This window comes from Lissotriton helveticus, chromosome 1_2 (genome assembly GCF_964261635.1).
Source record: "Lissotriton helveticus chromosome 1_2, aLisHel1.1, whole genome shotgun sequence".
Lineage (NCBI taxonomy): Eukaryota > Metazoa > Chordata > Amphibia > Caudata > Salamandridae > Lissotriton > Lissotriton helveticus.
This window is the reverse complement of record NC_136058.1, coordinates 93,737,042-93,761,610: the sequence shown is the minus strand read 5'-3', so window position 1 is coordinate 93,761,610 and position 24,569 is coordinate 93,737,042. Positions and strand designations below refer to the sequence as shown.

General features: G+C 49.4%; 1 protein-coding gene across 6 annotated transcripts in view; it reads left to right on the top strand.

The window, feature by feature from the left end:
* Nucleotides 1-24,569, top strand: part of RAVER2 (ribonucleoprotein, PTB binding 2) — a 407,034-nt gene that overhangs the window by 250,114 nt on the left and 132,351 nt on the right. For 3 of the 6 annotated variants that reach the window (XM_078669153.1, XM_078669118.1, XM_078669128.1), the window contains exon 11: nt 24,420-24,559. In XM_078669153.1, coding sequence (XP_078525279.1) covers nt 24,420-24,559 — 140 coding nt within the window. The remainder of the gene's footprint in view (nt 1-24,419; nt 24,560-24,569) is intronic. The other 3 variants (XM_078669162.1, XM_078669135.1, XM_078669142.1) reach the window with 1 other exon arrangement.

Below are 24,569 nucleotides of genomic sequence, written 5' to 3'. Positions count from 1 at the left end.
GTCTTCACTTACTGTTCAAAGAAGCTTTAAACATGGTCCGCAAGAATGCGATAGAAAGAGTTCCAGTCTCGCAAAAAGGGAAAGGATTCTACTCTCGATTCTTTCTCATAAGGAAAAAAATCGGGGAGTGGCGCCCGATTCTCGATTTGCGCAGACTCAACAAGTTTCTGAAGAAACAGAGTTTTCGGATGGTGACGTTAGCAGATGTGTTGAGCTGCCTCAACGAAGGAGACTTTATGGCTTCTCTGGACTGGAAGACGCTTACTTCCATATCCCTATACATCCCAAACATCGCAAATACCTACGATTCACGGTGGCTGGCGTTTCTGGGAGCAACACTAGACACCCAACAATGCAAAGCGATCTTGTCATAGGATCGCCAGAACAAGTTACAAAGCCTGGCAAGGTTAATTTCAGGAAAAAAGTCAGTTTCTGTCCGAGCATTCGCTTCTCTTCTGGGGATGTGCTCTTCGACGATCAGTTTAGTCCCGCTTGCAAGACTCAGGATGAGACCGCTGCAAGAAGAGCTGCACAGACAATGGCAGCAGGCCGGAGGGTCATTCGACGATTCCATAAAGGTGACCACACGAATGATACAGGCTCTCCACAGGTGGTCAAAAAGAAGCAATCTGTCTCCGGGTCTCACGTTCCTGGCCACTTTTCCAGAGTTTGTCCTGACCACGGACCCATCTATGGAGGGGTGGGGAGGACACCTCCAAGACCTTCAAATTCAGGGACGATGGTCTCAACAATATCAGCAAAAGCACATCAACAGTTTCGAACTGAGAGCCATTTTTCTCTCTCTGCAAGGATTCCTTCTGAGAATTACGAACTCCTCAGTGCTGGTGCGTATGGACAATACCACCAGCATGTATTACATCAACAAGCAAGGGGAAACGAGGTCTCTCTCCCTATCGCAGGAAGCTCAAGAGATGTGGGAGTGGGTTATCAACCATGGCATAACCCTCAGAGCCTAGCATGTCAAAGGAACTCAAAATTCTCTAGCCGACAACCTCAGCAGATCTCTCACAGGTTGCCACGAGCGGGAGTTAGAACAAGTACAGGTGAACAGGATCTTCAGAATGTGGAGCACACCAACTCTAGACCTGTTTAAAACGCATCAGAACAGCAAATGCCTTTATTACGCCAGCAGATTTCCTCAACAGTGATCAAGAGGGAATGCCCTATCCATGCGATGGTCAGTGATTTATGCATCCGCTTTTCCCCCCGATACCATTAATTCCGAGGGTTCTGCAAAAGATGAAGAGGGAACATTGCAGTCTTATCCTAATTGCTCCTCGCTGGCCGAGGGAGTATTGGTTCCAAGAGTTTCTTCTGTTGTCACAACAACGTCCGATTCGTCTCAAACCAACACTCTCCATGCTGACAAGGGAGAGAGGTCAGATTCTACATCTGGATCCACAATCGCTTCACTTGCACGCCTGGCTCCTGACTACTTAGAATTCAAAGATCTCAGAATTTCTCAGGACTGTAGAGATATTCTATCTAAAGCCCGCGCTCAAAGTACTATCAAAACATACCGCTTTAAATGGAAGCGCTTCTGTCATTGGTGCGAAGCAAATAATGTGCATCCACTTCAGGCCCCACCAAAGGATATCCTTCCCTATTTAGTATCACTAGCTAAAGCAGGTCTACTATTCTCATCTATCAAAGCCCATCTCGCTGCGATTTCGAGAATCAGAAAGTTCTAACAAGCCATCACTCTGTTCTTCGTCACTTATCAAACAATTTCTTAAAGGGCTATTTCGAGCTTTTCCTCCAATTCGACCTCCACCTCCAGAATGGGATCTCAATACAGTTTTATCTCAATTGATGAGGAGACCTTTTGAACCAATTCACAAGGCTGAACTAACATTTTTAACCTGGAAGGTGGCTCTTTTATTAGATCTCACTTCAGCCCGGAGGGTTAGTGAAATACAGGCTTTCACAATTTCGGAACCTTTTCTACATTTTTCTAAGGATTACGTTACTTTACGAACAAATCCAAAATTCATTCCGTCTCAATTCCACCTGAACCAACCAGTAAAGCTAAAGACCTTCTTCCCGGATCCAGTTACACCGGCAGAAAAGGCTTTGCACTCTCTTGATGTGAAACGTTGCTTGAAGTTCTACCTTCAAAGAACTAAGGATATAAAAAAATCTAATCAGCTGTTGATCGCTTATGGCCAAGCCACAATGGGGCAAGCCGTGACAAAAGCAGCGGTAGCCAGATGGTTATCTTCTGGCATACAATTTTGCCATGATAAAGCCAACAAACCTTTGCTCAGAAAGGTGAAAGCACATTCCACCAGAACTATGTCTGCTTCTACTGCCTTATTTGCTGGGGTCACACTGGAGAACATTTGTCGTGCTGCGACATGGAAAAATGTCCACACCTTCACGAAGCACTACTGCTTACAATCTGTGTCGCAGGACGATGCAGCAGTTGGACAAGCTGTTCTTCAACATCTCCTTCATTAAGGTTAGACTTTTAAATGTCTCTCTTATTGCATTTATGATGTATGAGTATAATCACATTCACTGTAATGTTTCTGGTGGTCAAATACTGTTTCTTAATATGAAGTATGTTACCTGACTATAATTATTTCATTTCAGAAGGTTTCTGCATTTTTATGTATTTACATATTGTACTGCTCTATAGCCTTCCGGATGTGTGGGGGATATGTAGATTTACGCTTTGTCTCCCACCTTCCGCAAACTGCATTATTAGGCTTACTGCTTGCTATTCTGATTCAGGCATGTGAATCTATGAAAGATACCCCAATACTGGATAAGAAAACAAGTTACTTACCTGTAACTACAGTTATCCAGTATTGGTATCTTTCATAGATTCACATGCACCCACCCTCCTCCCCGGCAGGACAGTTCTCTAACGGGGATACCTACTTCTCACTTGTGCTAAGAAAATATGAGGAGAACTGCCTCTGCTGGGAAGGTTCTAGAGGGTGCTGGCATCTGATTGGTTGGAGCTATTTTCAGCTCTTTTTCATATAATGAGGTAGATAGGCTACTAATCTTTGGGCCTTTTGGGCCTACTGTCTTGTCAGCCTACTACAATTTTATTCTAAGGCACTGCTTTTATATGTATTATTATCGTGGGACTCCCGCAACGGGTATGATTCAGGCATGTGAATCTATGAAACATACCAATACTGGATAACTGTAGTTACAGGTAAGTAACTTGTTTTCTTATTGAGCAGCATTTTGTAATACCATAGATTCACATCTATTCAGAACCCTTCATTGTTCCTTATACAGTTACTCTAAGTTGTTGATTTCTGCTTGCCTCTTCAGGCAAGTAGCTCCCTTTTTAAACCAGAGGTGTGTATTTTGAATTCTTATTGTGTTGTTCACTCATTAAAGATGTGCCTAGGTAACCTCCACTAATGTGACCGTTTATTACTTTGGCGTAAGCTGGTCTTGTGAAAATACTGTAGCACCTGGATTTTTGATATCTATTGGTATATTTGCAAAGATTCCAAGTTCTCTCTGAGGCTGTGAGGAGTGTGGGTGGTAGGTTCGCCGGGTAATCAGAAGTTACTGGGCCTCCATTATGGTGTGGCCAAGATGGTGACCGAGTAGGACGTGGAACTCTGTCTCTCTGTCCTGGGGCCGCCCAGCACCCTTATGAGCATCAACATAGGCGGTGAAATTACAGAGAGGAGTGCCGGAGGGAGCCAGGAATCGAAATTGCCCTCTTTCGTGTCTGAGTTGAACCCGGGGCACAGTTTTACTGGCCCTCGAGAAATCAGAGCGGGCCTGCGGAGCTGGGCCGAGAGGAGCTGGGAACAAAGTCGGTGGCTCACATGCAAGAAAGGGGCGGATTTCCGCTACGCAACTCATGCTCTGAGCCGCCTCAAGAGTAGAGGCCCAGCTCCTGGCGGGAAGAGAAGCGTGGCCGAGGCAGGCGATCAGTGCGCCAACTGGACGTCCACAGAGCGGGAGTAAAGAGCGGCTGGCCTCGAGACCCGACACGAGTGGGGACAACGCACGCAGCGGCAGGGAGGAGCAGCGGACTGGTGCCCTAGACATTGGGAGCGGAGGAGTGGTGAAGTAGCCGGGATCCCTGGCACGAATTGTAAGCATCGCCCCTGGAAAGTACCGGAGTTGGGGGCCGGGACCCGTTTGTGGAGCCTAGGGAACTAGTCAGTACTAGTACCTGGATCCCAGAGCATGGGGCAGCTACGGAATATTGGTGGAGTGGGACAGAGGCAGAGCGAAGTCCCTGGGGGTAATCAGTGACAGCATGGGCCCGAGAGACATTTGTTTAGGTAGCAGATCACGGTAGAGGGGGCCCTGAAGCTCCGATTAAGAGCGGGAAACTGTGGAGGTGTGAGGGGAAGGCCCCGAAAAAAGCAGTGAAGAGCAAATACTGCGGAAGCATGCGCGGGAATAAGTAGACCTCCGGGCGCGGAAGTTGCGGCGAGGCCCGAGAGCTGAGGAAGTGGCGAAAGGAAGATGCGGGGACATGCAACAGAGCTAGGGGATACCTAAAAGGGCACTAAGAAGCTGGAAGGCACGGTGTAAGGCTGTGGGCATTGGGCCGCAGGGCCTGAGACACCGATGCGGATCCCAGGAGGCCTCAACACACAACAATCCCCATAGGTAAAGGCGGAATTACAGCAGGGATCCAAGAGGCAACTTGAGAGGTTCGGGACAGGCCTGAGCATAGGAGGACCACCAACACTAACAGCAGAAGTAAAGCTCAAAGATAGAGCGCCTCCTTACTGGGAGCAACGGGCGTCGGAGAGAGCGAGAGGAGCATATGCACCTGGAAGAAGAAGGACTCAGCCCTGATGGGTCGGGTCGCACCAAAAAAGGGGGCACACTCAAGGAGATGTTCTCAAAGCAAGTGGTTTTGCAGGAGGGAGACACGCTGAAAATGACGAGTAGAACATCCTCAGGAGTAAATGCAGAGGCACCGGTCACTCGACCCTACTTGAAATCACTGTTCTTCTCCTACGACCTACAACAGCTCAAAAAAGATCTTTCAGACGAGATGCAGACAATCCGAAAGAATGTGAATGAGATCGGGGATCCAGTAGACACCCTTGACACCCAAGGGACTGCCCAAGATGAAGAGATCAAACATTTGCAGCAGGAAATCATTGAACTCAATGAGTAACATCTGGACTTACAGGCCCGCTCGAGACGTAATAATATCTCGATTAGATGTGCTAGTCGCTTATATTTACTAGGAATGTATTTGCTTAATTCATCGTATTTTTATGTTTCTGTTAATCACCCGTATTTGCCCTGTAAAGCGTTCTGATGTTCGCCCCATACAAAACGTTCAAAATAAAAAAAAATTAAAATTAGAGGAGTCCATCGTGATGCGGATAAAGGAGATGTGGAGAAGTATGTCGCAGAACTGTTTGCCCAGATATAGTGGGACTCTCCAGCAAACGAGATCCATCTAGACAAGACACATAGATTAGGGAGTGGCGGCCCAGGGCAGGCACAGCCAGCGGACATTTTAACATGTGTACACAGCTTCCCTCTAAAGGAAAGAATTTTAAGAGAAGCCATGGCAACCCCATAAGTGTCCTTCTGAGGTAACCAGGTACAGCTGTTCCAGACCTGGCCGCCTCCACACTTCTTAAGAGGAGAGGGTGTTTCGGCTGGTTACCGCCTTTTTGAGAGATCAGAAGATCCAATACTCCTGGGGCCACCCCTTCCGGCTGTCCTTTCATTGGCAGGACTAACTTCATCTTCTATGTTCCCCGATGGAGGCATGCACAATGCTGCAGATTGACACCCCAAATGAGGAGAAAGCTGGTACAGAGAGGCGTAAGGGGCGAGCTTCCCGCATTTCGGGGACACTTACTGTTCTTTGTTTTTTTGGGGGCGAACAATTCCGGGTGCTTAGCTTGTCTTTAGTTTGTGACAACACTACATGTAGGGTCATTGGGACCTTGTGGAAGGGCTGAAAGTGTTAACTCTCAACGTGAAAGGACTCAATTACCCGGTGAAGAGAAGGGCCATTATCTCCTACCTCAAAGTAGCAAGCCTACGTCTGCCTACTTCAAGAAACGCACTTGCTCTACAGAGATTGGCATAAGGTTGAGTACCATGGCCTTTCCCCAACAGTTTGCTCCTCTCTGACACGTATGGCTAGTTATACTCGTCGCGTTACATTTACAGGGAAAGTGGGAGCGAAAATAGCCGAAATTAAGGGCTGTCTTTTGGGGTATCAGGTGCATGTAGGAACACAGGTACTGGTTGTGGCTTCCTTCTATGCCCCAAACGAGGGACAGGAAAAATTATTGCGAAGTGCAATAGCAGATATTTTGTCCACAAAAGACATGGGGTGATACTTGAGGGAGATCTTAATCTGGTGATGCACAACGAGCTGGATCGTTCGGATCAGAGACAGGGGGGCACTGGCAATATCACTTGAAGGGGCGCAGTGGTTACAGAAACTGGGATTGCATGATTTATCGAGGTTTAAGCATCCAGACACAAGACACTACATCTTTTTCTCACATGCGCATACATCTTATGCCAGATTGGACAATCTCCTGGTGACCCGACTGGTACTAGACATCCTATGGATGATATGGATAGAACCACTGGCCCTGTCAGATCTCACTGCCGTTTTTATGGCGTTGGCTCTACCTAGGGTAGGAGATAGATCACGTTTGTGGAGATTAAGGGAAACCCTGCTTAATGGAAAGGAAGTTGTGGAGCAGATTAGAGTGCCCATTGAAAATGATATGCAAATCAATGATGCCCTGAGGTGAAACCAGCTACATTATGGGAGGCACTGAAGGCAGTCATAAGGGGGAGAGTTTATTGCCATCTCGGCTGGAGACAACCAGACAAGACGCAAAAAACACACGCAGCTCCAACGGCAAGTAAGAGAGCTGGAACGTATCCATCATCGTACAGGGGCTCATTTCCAGGCAGTTCAAAGCAACTAGAAAACAACTAACAGGAATCGACGTAGATAATGCGGAATATGTCCTCCTACGCCTTAAGCACTCTTTCTACGTCGGGTGCAACAAGTGTGGCAGGTTATTAGCAAATAAACTCAAGGGTCAAAGACAATGCGATTAATGCCCTGAAAGAAGCAGATGGCACCTCAGTTACTGGTGATGAACAGATAGCGGATAGATTTTAGATCCTACTACACAGCCCTCTATGACTCTCAAGACTGCCCTTTCCCAACATCTAGCGCTACATGTAGGGACCCAAGGTCACAAGCCTAATGTAAGAATCAAGCTGAGGCTCTAGATGCCCCCATTGGGATAGGGGAGGTTATATCCGCGATATCCCGATTACAATTCGCAAGTACCAGGGACTGGATGGTCTCTCGATGGCCTTTTATAAAAACCCTTTGTAGGGAATTGGCTCTGATTCTTACCACAGTCTTTAACTCAATTGAGGGCTCAGGCACTGTCCCATCATCAATGTCCGAGGCATCCATTCCGGTTATAGCTAAGCCGGGGAAAGAAACACTTCTGCAGGTCTTATAGACCCATCTCGCTCCTGAACGTTGATTGGAAATTACTGATGGGGATATTGGCATCCCGCCTGTGTCCCCTGATGCCAGGTTTAGTTGAACCAGATCAAACAGGGTTTATCCCGTCCAGGCAGTGTGCCGACAACACTAAAAGGGTCCTACATTTGATAGTTAAGGTCACTTGCAAGAGGGGGAAAACCATGCTTCTCTCTATAGATGCAGAGAAGACCTTTGACCAGGTCCACTGGCCATACCTTATGGAGACGCTAGCTCACTTCGGATTGCGCAGGAGGTTTCGATCTTGGGTGCTGAGCTGGTATGATTCTCCAGTGACCTCGGTCAAGGTGAATGGGCACAGTTCAAAACTATTTCCGATCAGGCGGGTCACTCGCCAGACATGCCCCTTGTCCTCCCCTTCGGTTTGCTCTTTATATGGAGCCATTTGCGCAGAAGGTGAGAGATAACCCTGGGGTAAGGGAGTGAGCTTTGGTGGAGAAGAGCACCTAATCAGATGCAGATGCAGATGATGTACTGGTTGCACTAGAGGATCCTGGAGCGTGGCTCCTGAACGTTTTTGAGGAAGCACAATAATGTGGAGAGGTCTCTGGATTCCATATAAATATCTCTAAATCCCAGGCGCTAGACATTAGTCTCCCTTGAAACCCGGAAGAATATATCTGAGGCATTTTCCATTAAATGGGCCTCGCGTGCTATTTCCTATCTGGGCCTACGGATTGCTCCAACAATAGAGGAGGTATATGGGCTGAATTATAGAGACCCATTTCAGAGGGTGAATACGGATTTATCGCGTTGGAAACTGTACTCGCTGTCTTGGCTTGGGAGGATTGCGGCTGTAAAACTGACAGTACTACCCACAATCCTATATCTATTTGAGACCCTCCCACAGCAACCCACTAAGGGAATGATAGCACAGTTGCAGGGGCAACTGCAGCAATTTGTCTGGGTGGGTAAACGGCCCAGAATGAGTTTGGGTGTCCTGTACTTGCTTCAGTACTACTTAGCAGCCCAGCTTAGGTACTTATTGGAGTGGCCGAGGCCAGAGTCTGAGAAGCAGTTGGTCTTTATGTATAAGGCTCTAGCAGGCACAGACCTGTGGAAGATCCTATTTTGGAAACGTTCCCACAGTCACACCAATCTCTACCTGTCATTGAGTACATCCCTTATGTTGCGGGCCTGGTACACAATAGACACCTCCAAAGCCCTGACATTCTCTACCCCCCCCCCCCCCCCCCCCCCCCACCACCAACACCACTCCGAAAATTCCACTTGACCGCTCACATTTGGGAGCTTAATTTAATGAGGGCGAGGTGTTTTTAGATCCTACTCGCCCTTTCTGGCGAGTAGGAAGACAAACTAACGTTTGTCCTCTGTCTCTGAAAACGGTGCAAATGTGACAAGATAAGATTTAAATGCATTTTTATTGCTCACAAAGTGAATGAGCAACAAAGATGCCTTTAAATCTTGTTATCTTGTCACATTTGCTCCGCTTTCAGAGACGGAGGTCAAGTAGGTTGCAGTTAGGTAGAGGAGATTTTTCAAGGTACTAGACCTGCAGTACTAGTACCATTTTCTGGATTTTTCGAGCCCTGGGACTCACTCCCCCAACCCCAACCCAGGATTGGACGTCAGTGGGTTCAAAGCATGGCAGGGACCAGGTTGCAGTTCAATCAACCATTTTTTTCGATGAGGATGGCCTCATACCCCTTGATGACTTACAAAGAGACCAGACTGCACTTGAGACGGAGCGATATAGATATACACAGATAAGGCACTGGTTTATGCAGCCCTTAGTAAGAGAAGCAGCGCAACGTCCTGTAACCTCATTCAAGAAATAGCGGATTCGCAAAGCCACAGACCGGGGTTTCATTATAGAATTATATGGGCTTTCTGGGGGAGGGTTGGGGAGGGGGCGGGGCAGGAGAAGGGGGGGGGATGACTCAAACGCCTTCGCAGCTTAGGTGGGCAGACAGCTCTCCTCGAAGGAATGGCTGGATGTCTTTTACTGAGCACGACACATGGCATCAAATATGGCCAGTACTGAGAAGGCAACAATAAACGTCTCAAATTGGTATCGAACTCTTGAAAGATTACACCGGATGAAACCAGAACGAAGTGACAGGTGCTGGGGGGGCGTGGCCATGCCGCCGACCAAGATGGCCGCACGGCATTGACGCTCCACCAGCCAAGTCAGCTATGTTGCTTCATCCCTCGTAATATCTGCAGCAAACTTGCCAGCGCAGCAAAAGTGGCGGCGATACTACTGTACATGACAAGCCGTCTGGTAGACGGAACGGTGCCTCTGTGACGGTGAACAGGGGCTCTGCGGGCTCGAAGAGGAGTGGCCTGCGTCGGCAGGCTGTGCCGCAGTAGATATGAGGCAGAAGAGGAGCAACGTGCAGCGGCAGCACCTGGTGAGTGGCGGGGACAACCAGCGGTGTTGAGTCAACTGGGTGCAGGTTTGGGCTGCTTCCATGCTCTCCCCTCATTTGATCCACATTTCGGCCCGGTGGTGTACGGCCTCTCTTGGTTGCCTCCGGGGCACTGTACACGCTCCCGCCCATCCCATAGGCCCTGCAGTTGACCCCAGGAAGCAGCAGCTTGGTTGCTGTGGAGCTGGGTGAGAGGCTTGGATCGGTCAGATTCTCCCTGCGCTTGGATTGCTCCTGGCGTGTCCCTGCTGCAACACAGCCTCCACAACGCAACCTGCGGCCACCTGGCCTGTGTACCCACCCTCTTCAAGGAACCGGCTGTGGAGTAAACAACGGCCCCATCGCTAGAGTGCACTCCTTCCTCCTGGTGGCCGGGGACCGTATCTCACTGGCAGTACCCCTGATCTTCTACTCCATAGTCTCCCGTCCGCCCCTGCGTGGGGCCTCACTACCCTCGTTTTCAGCTGTCGGAGTCTCATTGAAGCGCGTTGGCATACGGGACACAACCACCTACACCTGGCGCTGATCTTGTCTGGTCCGCAGCACTCCCCAATGAAGGCCCGATCGTCTATCTGCGACCCTACCCAAGACCTGACCTTGAGCAACTTACCGGAAGACCTGCACGTTGCATTTGCTCTCCAGACAGCTACAGCTCTTCCCACCTGCTACTATAAAGGTGCTACATTCCCTGGCATATTCCTCCCCCTCCCCCCGCTGGGCTGCGGCATGGGCCGCAAGGATTCCAAGCAGAAAACCCTGCTGTTTGAGAAACTAATGGAAAGGGCAACTGACGACAGCTTCACTATGGCGAATGGCTGCCAGGGGCCGGACTGATCTTTCACCCCTTCAACCTCCCTGCTTCAAGAGATGAGATGGGCTTCCATGCTCTAGATGGGCGTATTGACACCCTTGAGAAGACCCTGGCAAACTTGGGGGCAAAAATCCAAGTCCATGACAGGCGCCTGGACGTAGCAGAGGCCTGTATCTCAGATATAGAAGATGGGCACATCTCAGTCCATTAAACGACTGAAACAGGTGGAACGCATCCTCAAAGAGGTGGCCATTAAAAATGAGGACCTTGAAGCGTGCCGCCGGCGCAACAACTTGTGCATCCTAGGAGTGCCAGCGACGACTGCAATGGGCCGCTTCGACCTCTTTGTTGAGTCTCTACTCTCTGACCTGTTTGGTAAGGAGTCCTTCACCCCTGGGTTTGTAGTGGAGCGCGCTCATCGTTACCTGGGGCCTCGGTCCACCCTAGTTTAGGACACCCCCCGCGCCGCACGGCCACCAGCTGCGGCGTGTGCCTCCCCGCCTGCCTGCCTCTCTGCTCCGCTCCGCCGCGTGACCACGCCCCCTGCCATCGAGCGGCGTGGTCTGTGCTAGCTTCCTGCCTTTCCACTGTTTTGTTGTATTTTTACTGTTGTATACTGTAATTCTGTATTTTGTCCCCCTCTATTGCCTGTTGCCTGGTCTCCCTGGTAGCCCCCGTCTCATCCCTCCCCGCTCCCCGCCACCGCCGCTAACCCCACCCCTTTTTCTTTCTGTACCCTCCCCGCTCCCGCCTCCCAGCTGCTCCGCCCTCCCTCGCACTTGGCCATATATGGCGACCGTGCGACGCAGGTGAGTGTGACCTAGTTTAGGACACCCCCCGCGCCGCACGGCCACCAGCTGCGGCGTGTGCCTCCCCGCCTGCCTGCCTCTCTGCTCCGCTCCACCGCGTGACCACGCCCCCTGCCATCGAGCGGCGTGGTCTGTGCTAGCTTCCTGCCTTTCCACTGTTTTGTTGTATTTTTACTGTTGTATACTGTAATTCTGTATTTTATCCCCCTCTATTGCCTGTTGCCTGGTCTCCCTGGTAGCCCCCGTCTCATCCCTCCCCGCTTCCCGCCACCGCCGCTAACCCCGCCCCTTTTTCTTTCTGTACCCTCCCCGCCTCCCAGCTGCTCCGCCCTCCCTCGCACTTGGCCATATATGGCGACCGTGCGACGCAGGTGAGTGTGACCTAGTTTAGGACACCCCCCGCGCCGCACGGCCAGCAGCTGCGGCGTGTGCCTCCCCGCCTGCCTGCCTCTCTGCTCCGCTCCGCCGCGTGACCACGCCCCCTGCCATCGAGCGGCGTGGTCTGTGCTAGCTTCCTGCCTTTCCACTGTTTTGTTGTATTTTTACTGTTGTATACTGTAATTCTGTATTTTGTCCCCCTCTATTGCCTGTTGCCTGGTCTCCCTGGTAGCCCCCGTCTCATCCCTCCCCGCTCCCCGCTTCCCGCCACCGCCGCTAATCCCGCCCCTTTTTCTTTCTGTACCCTCCCCGCTCCCGCCTCCCAGCTGCTCCGCCCTCCCTCGCACTTCGCCATATATGGCGACCGTGCGAACGCGTAGCGTTGACGCGCAGCGGGCGCGCCGATTGTGCGCCGAAGGCGCGCCAAAGGTAAGCCCGTCTGCGCCCGTCCGCGCCTGGACCGCGCCTAGTGCCAGGACCCCTGGCCCCCACCGACGGAGGACGACCCGACTGTCCTACAGCGCCACCGAACTCATCGCACTCAACACCGACGGATTCCCTGGATGCCACCAAGCCACCCCGAAGCACACCCACGGACCCTTCAGCTGCAAGGCCTGCAAGTTCACCTGCATCCGGACCCGCCCCACACCAGCACCCGCCAAACCGATCACCGGCAACAACCACCTCAAGTGCATCCTGATCAACACCCGCTCCGTCCACAGGCACGCCGTCGAACTCTGGAACCTCCTCGACACCACAGCTCCTGACATCGCCTTCCTCACGGAAACCTGGATGAACGACTCCTCAGCGCCCGACATCGCCATCGCAGTCCCAGAGGGCTACAAGATCACCCGGAGAGACCGCGTCAACCAGACTGGAGGAGGCATCGCCATCATCCACAGGGACACCATCCACGTCACGACCAACACCGACGACACCCTGAAAACCGCCGAACACCTTCACTTCCAGATCCACACCGACCCGAGAACCACCCTCAGAGGCACCCTGATCTACCGACCCCCGGGACCACGCACACAATTCAGCGAGGACATCGCCGACTTCATCAGCCCGCACGCCCTCCCCTCCGCCGACTACATCCTCCTGGGGGACCTCAACTTCCACCTGGAGAGCAACAACGACCGCAACACCATCACCCTGCTCGACAACCTCGCCAACCTCGGACTCAAGCAGCTGGTATCCACCCCCACCCACCTCGCCGGACACACACTCGACGCCATCTTCTCATCCAGCAAAGACATCACCTTCAGCCACGCCACTGGACTCCACTGGACGGACCACAGCTGCGTCCACTTCACCTTCAGAAGAACCACGATCCACCACCACCAGCAACCGGCTGCTCGAAGAAGCTGGAACAAGATCACAGCCGACCAGCTAGCCGCTTCCCTGAGCCAGCACCCCCCCGCCAGCTCAGCGAACCCCAGCCAGGCCGCCGACAACCTCACGAAGTGGATCAGCAACTGCGCGGACGAACTCGCCCCACTTAGGACCCCGCCCAGCAGACCCGGCAGCAAGAAGGCCCCTTGGTTCACCGACGAACTCAAGAGCTCCAAGAAGAACTGCCGAGCCCTCGAGAAAGCCTGGAGAAGGGCACCAACACCGGACAACATGACCACCCTCAAGCTGGCCACCCTGAAGCACCACCAACTCATCCGCGCCACCAAGAAAACTGCATTCAAGGACCGGCTGGACAACAACGCACACAACAGCAAGGAACTCTTCAACATCGTGAAAGAGCTCTCCAATCCCAACGCCGGAAACAACGACATCACCCCATCACAAGACCTCTGCAACTCCCTCGCCTCCTACTTCCACAACAAGATCGCGGACATACACAACAGCTTCAGCAATCAACCGACGCACGCCAAGACCGAACCACCACCCACCACCACCCTCCGCGCCTGGACCCCGATCAGCACCGAAGACACCGTCCACACGATGAACTCCATCCACTCCGGATCTCCGACCGACCCCTGCCCTCACCACATCTTCAACAAGGCCGACGCGGTCATCGCACCCCACCTGCGAGACATCATCAACACCTCCTTCGACACCGCCACCTTCCCGGAGAACTGGAAGCACGCCGAACTCAGCGCCCTACTAAAGAAACCAACGGCGGACCCCACCGAACTCAAGAATTACCGCCCCATCTCGCTCCTCCCGTTCCCAGCCAAAGTCATCGAGAAGACCGTCAACAAGCAACTGGCCGCCTTCCTCGAGACGAATGGATCCCTGGACCCCTCACAGTCTGGCTTCCGAGCTAACCACAGCACCGAGACCGCCCTCATCGCTGCCACCGATGACATCCGAACCCTGATGGACAACGGAGAAACAGCGGCGCTCATCCTCCTAGACCTCTCCGCGGCTTTCGACACGGTCTGCCACCGCACCCTAGTGCAGCGCCTCAGCAACGTCGGAATCCAGGAGAAAGCACTGGAATGGATCATCTCCTTCCTCGACGGAAGAACACAGAGAGTCCGCCTACCACCGTACAAATCAGAGGCCACCGAAGTAATCTGCGGCGTCCCTCAAGGATCATCGCTGAGCCCCACCCTCTTCAACGTCTACATGAGCCCCCTCGCAGCCATCGCACGCCAACACAACCTCAACATCATCTCCTACGCTGACGACACCCAGCTGATCCTCTCCCTGACCAACGACCCCGCCGCCGCCAAAGCCAACCTTCACGAAGGGATGAAAGACGTAGCCGAGTGGATGACGACCAGCCGCCTGAAACTGAACTCAGACAAGACGGAAGTCCTCATCCTGGGGTCCTCGCCGTCCGCCTGGGACGACTCCTGGTGCCCCCCCGCCCTGGGCACCGCACCCAAACCGACAGACCACGCACGCAACATGGGATTCATCCTGGACTCCTCCCTCACCATGACCAGACAAGTCAACGCCGTCTCCTCGTCATGCTTCAACATCCTGCGCATGCTACGGAAGATCTTCCGGTGGATCCCCACCGAGACTAGGAAGACGGTCACCCAGGGCCTCGTCACCAGCCGACTGGACTACGGCAACGCCCTCTACGCCGGAACCACCGCCAAGCTCCAGAAGAGACTCCAGCGGATCCAGAACGCCTCAGCCAGACTCATCCTCGACATCCCAAGACGCAGCCACATCTCCGGACATCTGAGAGACCTGCACTGGCTCCCCGTCAACAAAACAATCACCTTCCGCCTCCTCACCCACGCACACAAAGCCCTACACGATCAAGGCCCCAGCTACCTCAACAACCGCATCAACTTCCACGTTCCCAAACGAGAGCTCCGATCAGCCAACCACGCCCTCACCGCCGTCCCCCGCATCCGGAGATCGACAGCAGGAGGAAGGTCCTTCTCCCACCTGGCCGCCAAGAACTGGAACTCCCTTCCGACCGACCTGCGCCTGACCCAAGACCACCTCTCCTTCAGGAAGAAGCTCAAGACCTGGCTGTTCGAGCAGTAGCAGCCTTCCCCCCCCCCCCCCCCCTTAGCGCTTTGAGACCCTCCGGGTGAGTAGTGCGCTATATAAATGTCTGTGATTGATTGATTGATTGATTGATCATTGGGCGCATCATGAACTTTCGGGATCGTGACACTGCATTACACCTCGCTAGGGAACGTGGAGACACTATATGGCAGGGCTCAAAACTTGCTTATTTTCCCATACTTCACCATCATGGTGCAAGAGGCCTGTCGCAAGTACAATGGGGTTAAGGCCACCCTCAGGAACTTGAATTTGAAATACGACATGTTATACCCCGCCAGACTACGATTTGACATTGAAAGCCGGGCCCGCATCTTTGAGAATCCTACCAACGTGCAGGACTTTTGCCACGCTTATAAACAGAACAACAAACAGGTGGTGTCGGGCGGGAGTAGACCCACTCCCCCACAGTGGCTCTGAAGCAAGCGTGGAACTTTTCTCCGGCTCTGGAACTGATTGACTCTGCTAAGTGGTTCTTTTATCTTATTGCCGTGTTACTAGGGGATAATAATACTCCTCATTTTTGATCTGTTTCCAATAGCTGCTAGGCTGACGTGGCGTTACCACCCCCATGGTGTAAACCTTGCTTTTTTTTTTGTTCCGACGGACGTACCGTTTAGGGTGTTTTCTTTCCGATGTAAAGTCGATTGGTACTCTATGCTTTATTACTTGTTGTGGTTTTGCCTCCCCTTTTCTGTAGTGAGGTTGGGTGGGGGGTGGGGTTCACTGTCATGCCATAGCAATTGTTGTTTACTATTTACTTTGTTCACTGTCACAGTACGACATACCAGGTTGGTGACTGCAACGCTCACATGTACCACATCTCCTAGATGGCACAGCTTGGAAATATTGATGGGGCCTCTAGCTTATCCTTGATGTCCTGGAATGTCTGGGAGCTCAATGATAATCATAAGAGACGACAGGTGGTTCACTATCTACTCCGACACAATGTCGATATTGCCTTTCTGCAAGAAACGCATTTTCCCAAGTCTGATTCGTCAGCTTCGCCTCAGGTTGGGGTGTCTACAGATAATTCGCCAACTTCAGCATTTATGCCAGGGGCACAGCCATCCTTATCCATAAGAGGGTTCCCTTTAGTTGTCACTCCGTCATCCATGATAGTGAAGGTAGATACACAATTGTGGTGGGGACACTTATGGGCTGTGGTGTTGCGTTGATCTGTGTGTATGCCCCGAACACTGATTCCCCAGAATTTTTCATGCGCTACATGCCCAGCTTTCAAAGTTAGATCCCATTTTAATTCTGATGGGTGGAGACTTTAATCTACTCCTTGACCCCGAACTGGATAGCACTGCTAAAGCGCATGGCACTAAGCCATTTGCTCGCCATGCTCTCCCGGACCTTTGCGCCCAGTTCTCTCTAACTGATATCTGGTGCAGGCACAATCCCTCCCACTCTGACTTTGGGCATTACGCAGGCCACTACAACACCTGGACTAGAATAGACTATTGGCTCCTTTCCCCTGGAATCTCCGGTTGGTATCGTTCCTTTGTGATGCTCCCGAGAACGTACTCCTATCACTCCCCGGTTAAGCTCCTCCTTCGGATTCCACGACCTGACGGATAAGAGAGACAGTGGCACTTCCCTTGTGGCGCCCTTGGTGACGAGTTATTCAATGCTGAGGTGCGTGAGGCCATTGAGGATTACTTTACCATCAACACTGGTTCCGTGGACAAATGGGCAGTCCTATGGGAGGGATTTAAGGCATGCATCAGGGGTGTTTGCGTAGCTAAACATTCTGGGGTACTTAAAGCTCTCTGCACTATGATATTGTGCCTGGAGCATGGCCTCGCGGACAATACAGTGCTGCGATCTCCCGGCTCAGACGCGAAGGGGAAACGATTGGCTCTCCTCACGGAATATAGAAATGCAGAGGATCATGAGATCCTCTTTCTAGGAAAATATAAAACCGCACGGCGCTATGGCGAAGGAGAGTGCCCGGGTTGAGCACTGACACAGCTCCTTCATCCTCCATATGGTAAAGCCCACATCACCGAGCTTCGTTCCTCCACTGATAAGTTACTCCATGGCACTGCGGAAATTTGTGAAAAATTCCTTGCATACTTCACTTCTTTTTACACTTCTAAAGTAGGACAGGATCCCACGGTGCAGGAAGATTATCGATATGAAATTGCGCTGGTATACCTCGAAGTATATGCAGGATTTTTTGGCTGAGCCGATCTACGAGCCTGATGTACTTGGTGCCATTGAATCTCTTCAAGGCTCCTCCGTCCCCGGGCTAGACGGCTTTACGGGGGAAGTCTACAACGCCTACAAAGATTTGTTTGTGCCGCGTTTAATTGAGGTATATGCGGAAGCACTCGTAGACTCTACGCTCCGCGAAGCAAGTATCATACTTCTTCCCAAGCCTGGCAAGAACCAGTCATTATGTGGGTCTTACAGCCCCTTGTCCCTGCTCAATTGGATTATATGTGACAGGTGCTGGAATGGATGTGATGCACAAGGGGCATTGCTACACATACTTTGGGCGTGTCCCGGGACATCGCAAATCTGGGAAGAGGTGTTGCACACATTGATACAGACTTTGACACCCAATTGCATAGGTTCCCCACCTTCACAGTACTTGGTCTCCCTAATCCACTCACTTACCCATTACACTCTAGATGAGGTAGAAACATAGTGTTGGAATTGGGGGCAGCGCACCAATCAATATTAGCACTATGGGGAACGGGGAAGATCTGACTAGACTAAATTGGTTAAATAGGCTTAGGCACATTTTGGGAATGGAACGACTCTCCTCGTCTTTAACTCCTGAGTGGGAGCATTCTAAGTAGGAGCTTCCACTGAAATGCAGAGTTGTCCCAGATTTTTTCTTTCTTCACTGTAGTGGATGTTATCTTGTTTATCTACCCGGAATGAGGGGAGCGTGGAGGGGTGGGGGGATAGGATTTGAATAAAACATAAACCGAGTGGTCTGATAAAATGGCATTTAGAAATTGAATAATTGTGTATGTAATGTCAGATATTTGGTTTCAATAAAACAGATTTAAACCTAAGTGAGGTATAAGGGTCCAAGGCTTACATAGGGAGGTGCTGCGGTCTACACACATGCAAAAAGAACAATTAACACACACACGCACCATATCCATTGCCCCTTCTGACCAAGTCTAAGAGAATTGACTTTTATTTCCAGTTTGATCGTAAAGGTGAAGAAAATTAGTTCATTTTAAAGAGAAAATGAACATCAAATGAAATGATAAAAAAAGATGCTAGGACTAATGCCCTAAACTGAGAGCCTTCCATTCTGTAAGAGTTCCATAGTAGAACTATTGTAAGCATCATTTAGTTAACAAGCATTTGCAATGCAATCGATCTTGCCTTTTGAGACCTGTTATGCATTTAGCTATGCAGCACATTAGCTTTGGTGCTGAAACATCTACTGTTCTTTAACATGGAGTGAAAGTAAGCACCAAACTACTTGACACGCCAGGTATGGGAGCACAAGGAGAGAAATATTGCCATTCAGCAGAAAATGGTATAGTCCAAAGCTCTGTTTTCATTATAAAATCAGGGCCTTCCGTGGTCAGATCACTAAAAATACAAGATTAAAAAAAATATTATTCTATTTCTATAAACTGGAATCAAGAGAATGCTAAAGTGATTCTGGTATTTTACTGTCTATCAAGAAAGTTAAATAGAGGCAGTTGCCAGATAAATTTTAAAAAAAGAAAGTCACTCAGCAGAAAGCAATTCTGGTATTTTACTGACCTATTCTGGTCGTTTTCTATTAAAGACAGTTAATTAGAGGAAGTTGAACAGAACTAAAGTCCCTACGCGGAAGCAGACAAGTCCTAGGGCCCCCAAAGTACATACACATATAAGTATATACTAAAGTATATACAAGAGGTCTTGAATGCTCGATTTAAAAAAGGTGTGAGAACTGTTTTCATTTCTTCAAACAAATCACCACCTCTGCTCCTAAATGGAGGTTCACACTGCAGAAAAATGGCAGTGTGCAGAATGCACTTTTTCCCCATATGAAAAAACACTGCCATAGGCTGAGGTATCAGCACATCTCTCCTGCTGCTCCTCAGCCCTTACAAGAATGTTTTTGCTGGTCTCCCACTGATCCATTTTCTCTATGGGCAGACAGAATGCTGCTCCAGCATTTGGCTCATTTATTCCCCTCAAAACATCACAGCAACAAAGGACATTCAATAAATCAATATCCAGTCAACACTATTTGCTTTACAAATAAAAAGTACTTTAATACACTAAAATTGAAATACTGAGATAGAAATTACAAATATGGAAAAACCAACGGAAGTCAACTGTAAAAGGCATTGCAAACTACATGGAGTGTACACCCAGGCATGTTCCCAGAAGTCAACTGACTCTTAAATGTATAATCAACTTTGAAGGTCCTGGGCACATTTTAAAAGTTTGGGTGCCAGCATACCCCAATCCCCAAAACCACAATTTCTCCATTTATGCTTATCGAAAACATGTGGTATACGCAGTTATAAAAAATTATTTTCTCTATTTACAAGTTACACCTATTGGCTTTGAAGCCATTCTAGTTGTATCGATAGCAAAGCAGTTAACAGTTCAATAAATAGCCATGTTTCTGCTATTGAATTAGGATGCCAGCAGTCTTTCAGGAAGCATAACTTAATAGCTAGCCCAGGAGTGACTTGAAACAATGCTCTGCTTCTCCCAAGGACAGTAATGCAGTACCTCAGAATAATTGGGGTATTTTTAGTTCTCGCCTATGCAGCGCGCAAGCACTGGTTTGAAGAAACCTTTTGGAATCACTCTGTACTTTTTTGGAAACTCGTGCATATACTGCACTGTTTCCAATGAGCCCTTATGCATGTATGGCGTTTGCAATTATCGCGCCCAATGCTGCTCGCTCCCGTAAGGTTAACACTGTAGATGTAGAAAATCAGCCCTTGTCTAATAGGCCATTAACGCTTGCACATGCACAACAGTGGCCACTCATTCGCCGGCGAATGACGCTCTGCTTGCCTGCGCTTTTTTTTATAGCTGTCGGCTTTTTGTTTGTTTTTCTTTTTGTGACTACTTTATTTTGCCACTTCACTGTCCTCCATTATTTTCAGTACGTAGATAAAGAAAGCGAAAGTGGTGTGAAATCAGGTTTTTCTCCCCACGGTGCTTTCCAGGCAAAGACCTGCATTGTGGATGCATTAATTCAATCATTCAGACTTGTCAGAGGCCTGAAGGGTGGGTAGATGATGGTTTTCACCCTGGGCTGCTGATGTGTGACCAGGTTCCTAATATACTCTGTTTGTTTTGATGAGGTCCGACTTCGATGCCACCAGTGTAGTGCTATCCAGCACCTTGCAGCAGTGACTATACCCACAGGCTGCTTTCTTTTGTGGTGGTTAATCTTGCTGTGTGTGAATGGTTGTATTTACACCTTCCCTAGAAACGGTAACCCTCGTACTTTGAACTTCAGCCACGTAGTTAGATCTGAGACTTTCAATGTTTGAAAACTTCCTTCCCGCTTCCTATTTTCACACCCGGATGTTTCCCTTTCACCCACTGCTTCCTCCTTACCCCGCCTCCAGCCCTCTGCCTCCTATTCACCTCCCTTCATCACTCACCAGGACTCCTCTTTCAGTCCTTTCTCCTCCTTTACATCTGCTCTTCCCTCACCTCCCCGTTCACCCCCCTCTCTGACGTCTTGACTCTCACCTCAGATATTTTTTCCCCATCATAGATATTTCTTGAGGTTCTCTCCCCCTTTACATTCACTTCATATTCCCTCTATCCAGCGTCCTTTTGATCCTCTCACTACCACTCGTATGTTTTCCCTCTCCCCTATCCTCACCTCTACTTTTTAACACTGTATTTCTGTCTCTCTTGAGTCTGACCCTCCCTCCCCCTCTTCTCTCCTTTCTTACACTCTTTATTACCCGCCCCCTCGCAGCTGACTCTAGCTCTGCCTCTCCCGGTCCTTTAGTCACCTGCCCCGGTGGTGCTCTGGGTGGAGCTGTTGTCGGCAGATGGTTCTGGTACTCCCCTTCTGGTACTCCCCCGCAACCACTAAAAAGTTTTTCTATATTTACCAAACCCATTTTATATTTATCCCCCTACTCGCTTCTTCTCACCATCTGTTTTTTCTTTGTCTCACTGTCTCTCATCCCTATGCTTCTCCCTCCCTCCCCCCATCACACTTTCCTGGTTTCCTTTTTCATATTCCTTTTTGCTAAATTGCATCTCTTACCAAACTTCCAAACACCTCTAGCAAAACACTTACACGGTCCCAGAGGCGAGCCCTAAAGGCTATGCCAATGCTTGTTTTATGTAGGAGCACTTGTGGTGGTGGTTGGGGGGCTACACTGCTCCTGGCAGTCCCCCAGACTCAGTTCAACACTTTGAGAGGTGCTCTCTTTCCTTCAGGAGGTCCCTGTGACGGTGTTTCTCTATGACCTGCCTTATATGCAGTGGTTTGGCCACATCTTAGCCCCTTTCTTGATTTTTTTTTTTCTTTTTCTTTAATTCTCATGCCTCACTGGTTGCCAAGCAGTCATTTCCTCACAGGTCCTCCTGTACCGGCATTGGGTCTGCTCCTAAAACCCATGTGGAGAGTAAGCAACTGCGGGCAGCGCTCTTTATGCTTAGCTAGCTCCACATAGCTACTTCCCACAGGCCTGTGGGATTCCGGGCAAGAAGGATACCTTGGTGAACCCTTATCCCGAACCTCAGCTGCGGGTTTCGTGGGCTTGCTGTCTAGTCAACTAGGAAATCCTCCAGCACATGGGCTGCCTAGTTAAGTTACTCTTCTCACAACAGAGAGGGGTCGTAATCTCACCTGGAGATATTTTGGAAACCCTGGGTCACAGTTATGGAATTTCTGTGGCATCAGGCTGGGGACAGTTGAAATGCTGCTTTTATGCTCCTATCTGAAATTCATATATGTTGGTGCCCAGTTTACAGATTGCTACATATTTGTCTGCTTTCGGCACTTGCTAGCACTCTCCAATCAACTGGCATGCAGCAGCTGGCTGTTGGAGTCTGGACCTGCCCTCCTGTAATGCACTTGGTAGCCTCCTGACCAAGTGTCTTCATGCTGCAGCTCCCCACAATCCTGAAGGCAGACCACTCTACTTCCTTAGCGCCCACATCCTTCAGTCATTTGCAGGGTATCTGTGTCTCTAGCAGAAGGGTTTCTGGTTTCCACTCCTATAGCACCCACAACCAGGACTAGTCCTCAAGTCTGTCCTCTGATGGCCCGAGAGTCAATCGGAGAGACAGTTTCTAGCTCTGGACACAGAATCCAACAGGAGTGTAAGTCTTGAGTGTGTTCACCCACTCTAAACAGTCCAGACCTTATCCTGTTGCTCCTCTTATCAAATGTTCTTCCCTGAATGGGTGTTTATAATTGAAAATGAACAGTTGAGATGGTGGGAGACAAAATAGAGAGATGCCTCATCTTCCCTTCCACCCTTAGCCGGAACTTCCAGAGAGCAGCCCTTTGGATTTCAAACTCCCGGTACGTTTTCCTGAGAAGAATCAAGATGATAGCTTGAAGGAAGCCTGGAAGAGAGCCTACCCTCTATGCCAAGCTCAGCACACGCAATTCTGAGTTCTTCACTCTGGCTTCAAAGAAATAAAACTGTGGTCATTGGAGACCAAGGCTTACCTGCCTTCCTTTTGTCCCATATAGAAACCTATTGGCAGAGCTTGTCAGAAAGATACAACTAAATAGATTTATTTAAAGTTCAGCCATGTGCCTTTGTTGAATGGTGCTATTGTTCTTGGGGCAGGTTTGAACACCCGGTCAAGTAATCGACTGGCCTAGCAGGTTAGTTAAGAACAAGAATTCCATTAAGGCTGGCACACGAAAATATGCTAAGTTTTATAAGTGCTAATGGAGTAAAAAGTATATTGAAAATGCATTTGTGAATATTTGATAGGAAGAGACATGTCAATGGATTTCCTGGTCTCTTGCCAGTCAAAGGTTCTAGTTTAGGTTGTAGACTTTATACAAAATGAAAGTGAGCACTTATTTTTGGGCTACCAATTGAATTATAATGCCTTAGTAGGCCACAACCAATTTATTCTGGATGTTAACGGTCATGTGCTTCCTGGGCGCAGATGCTAGAAAAGGTTAGAGAGCAAGTCTTTTTCCTGGTCAGTATACTTATGCTGATGCTTGTGGACACATCTGTGAGTCCTTTACTCCACCTGCCAACCGAAGTTGATCTTATTTGAAATGGTGACCTCTGACAGCTGCATCTCAGATTCATTTTAAACAGAAGCTTACAGTGGGAGAGACTCAATTAAGTAGACACACTCACAGCAGAGGTGCAAACACCTGAGGTTCAAAAGCAAAAAACAAACTGGGGATATTCACATGTCAGAATCTGCTTCAATACAGAAGCCCTCTAACTGGTATCCAATACATCAGCACTTTTCAGGCTATGGAGTGCAGTCCAATTTATGATCAAATCTTCATAATGAGTTTGTTTCACATTGTGAGAAAATCAGGCTCTGTTGTAGCCCATTGCTTTGGTGTGCACCATGGTGGGTCTGCACCCCTCCAAGGGGGGAAAGTAGAGGAGAGGAGCACACTTAAATGCAAGGTGGGTCTCAAACGATGTCTTGGGTTTGGGAAATCGCTATATATTTCTAGGTTTGGGGAGTCCCTATATATTTCTACGAAGTCCTTGAGTATTGCCTCAAACACTGAATAGCGCATGGTCACTCTTGTACTCTTATGTGAAGTGTATGTTAACTGACGTATTTGTAATCTCTGCCTAGCTTTGAAGTTAATACCCAACACATTTCTTCTTTTATCTTCTCCCGCTAATCACTATTTCTTCCAAACTATTACCCATTACCACCTACTGTTTATTTCCTGAAGCACTGTTTGCATACATTTTGGATAGCCTATTTATGATAATCTGGTATTAAATTCATGAATATAAAAATAATAATTAATGTTTCTATTTTCATGGACTAGTTTATGCTTGCTTTTTCTGCAGCAGCTTCATTAAGGAACCACAATGCTGAACATCATACCAAAATTATAGGCAACGCGGTTGATACCTCAGTCCCTCCAGGTTCCACTTCACAAGGTGCTTTGGAAAACTATTACAGTCAACAGTATGGCAATTACACACAGGTATGCATTT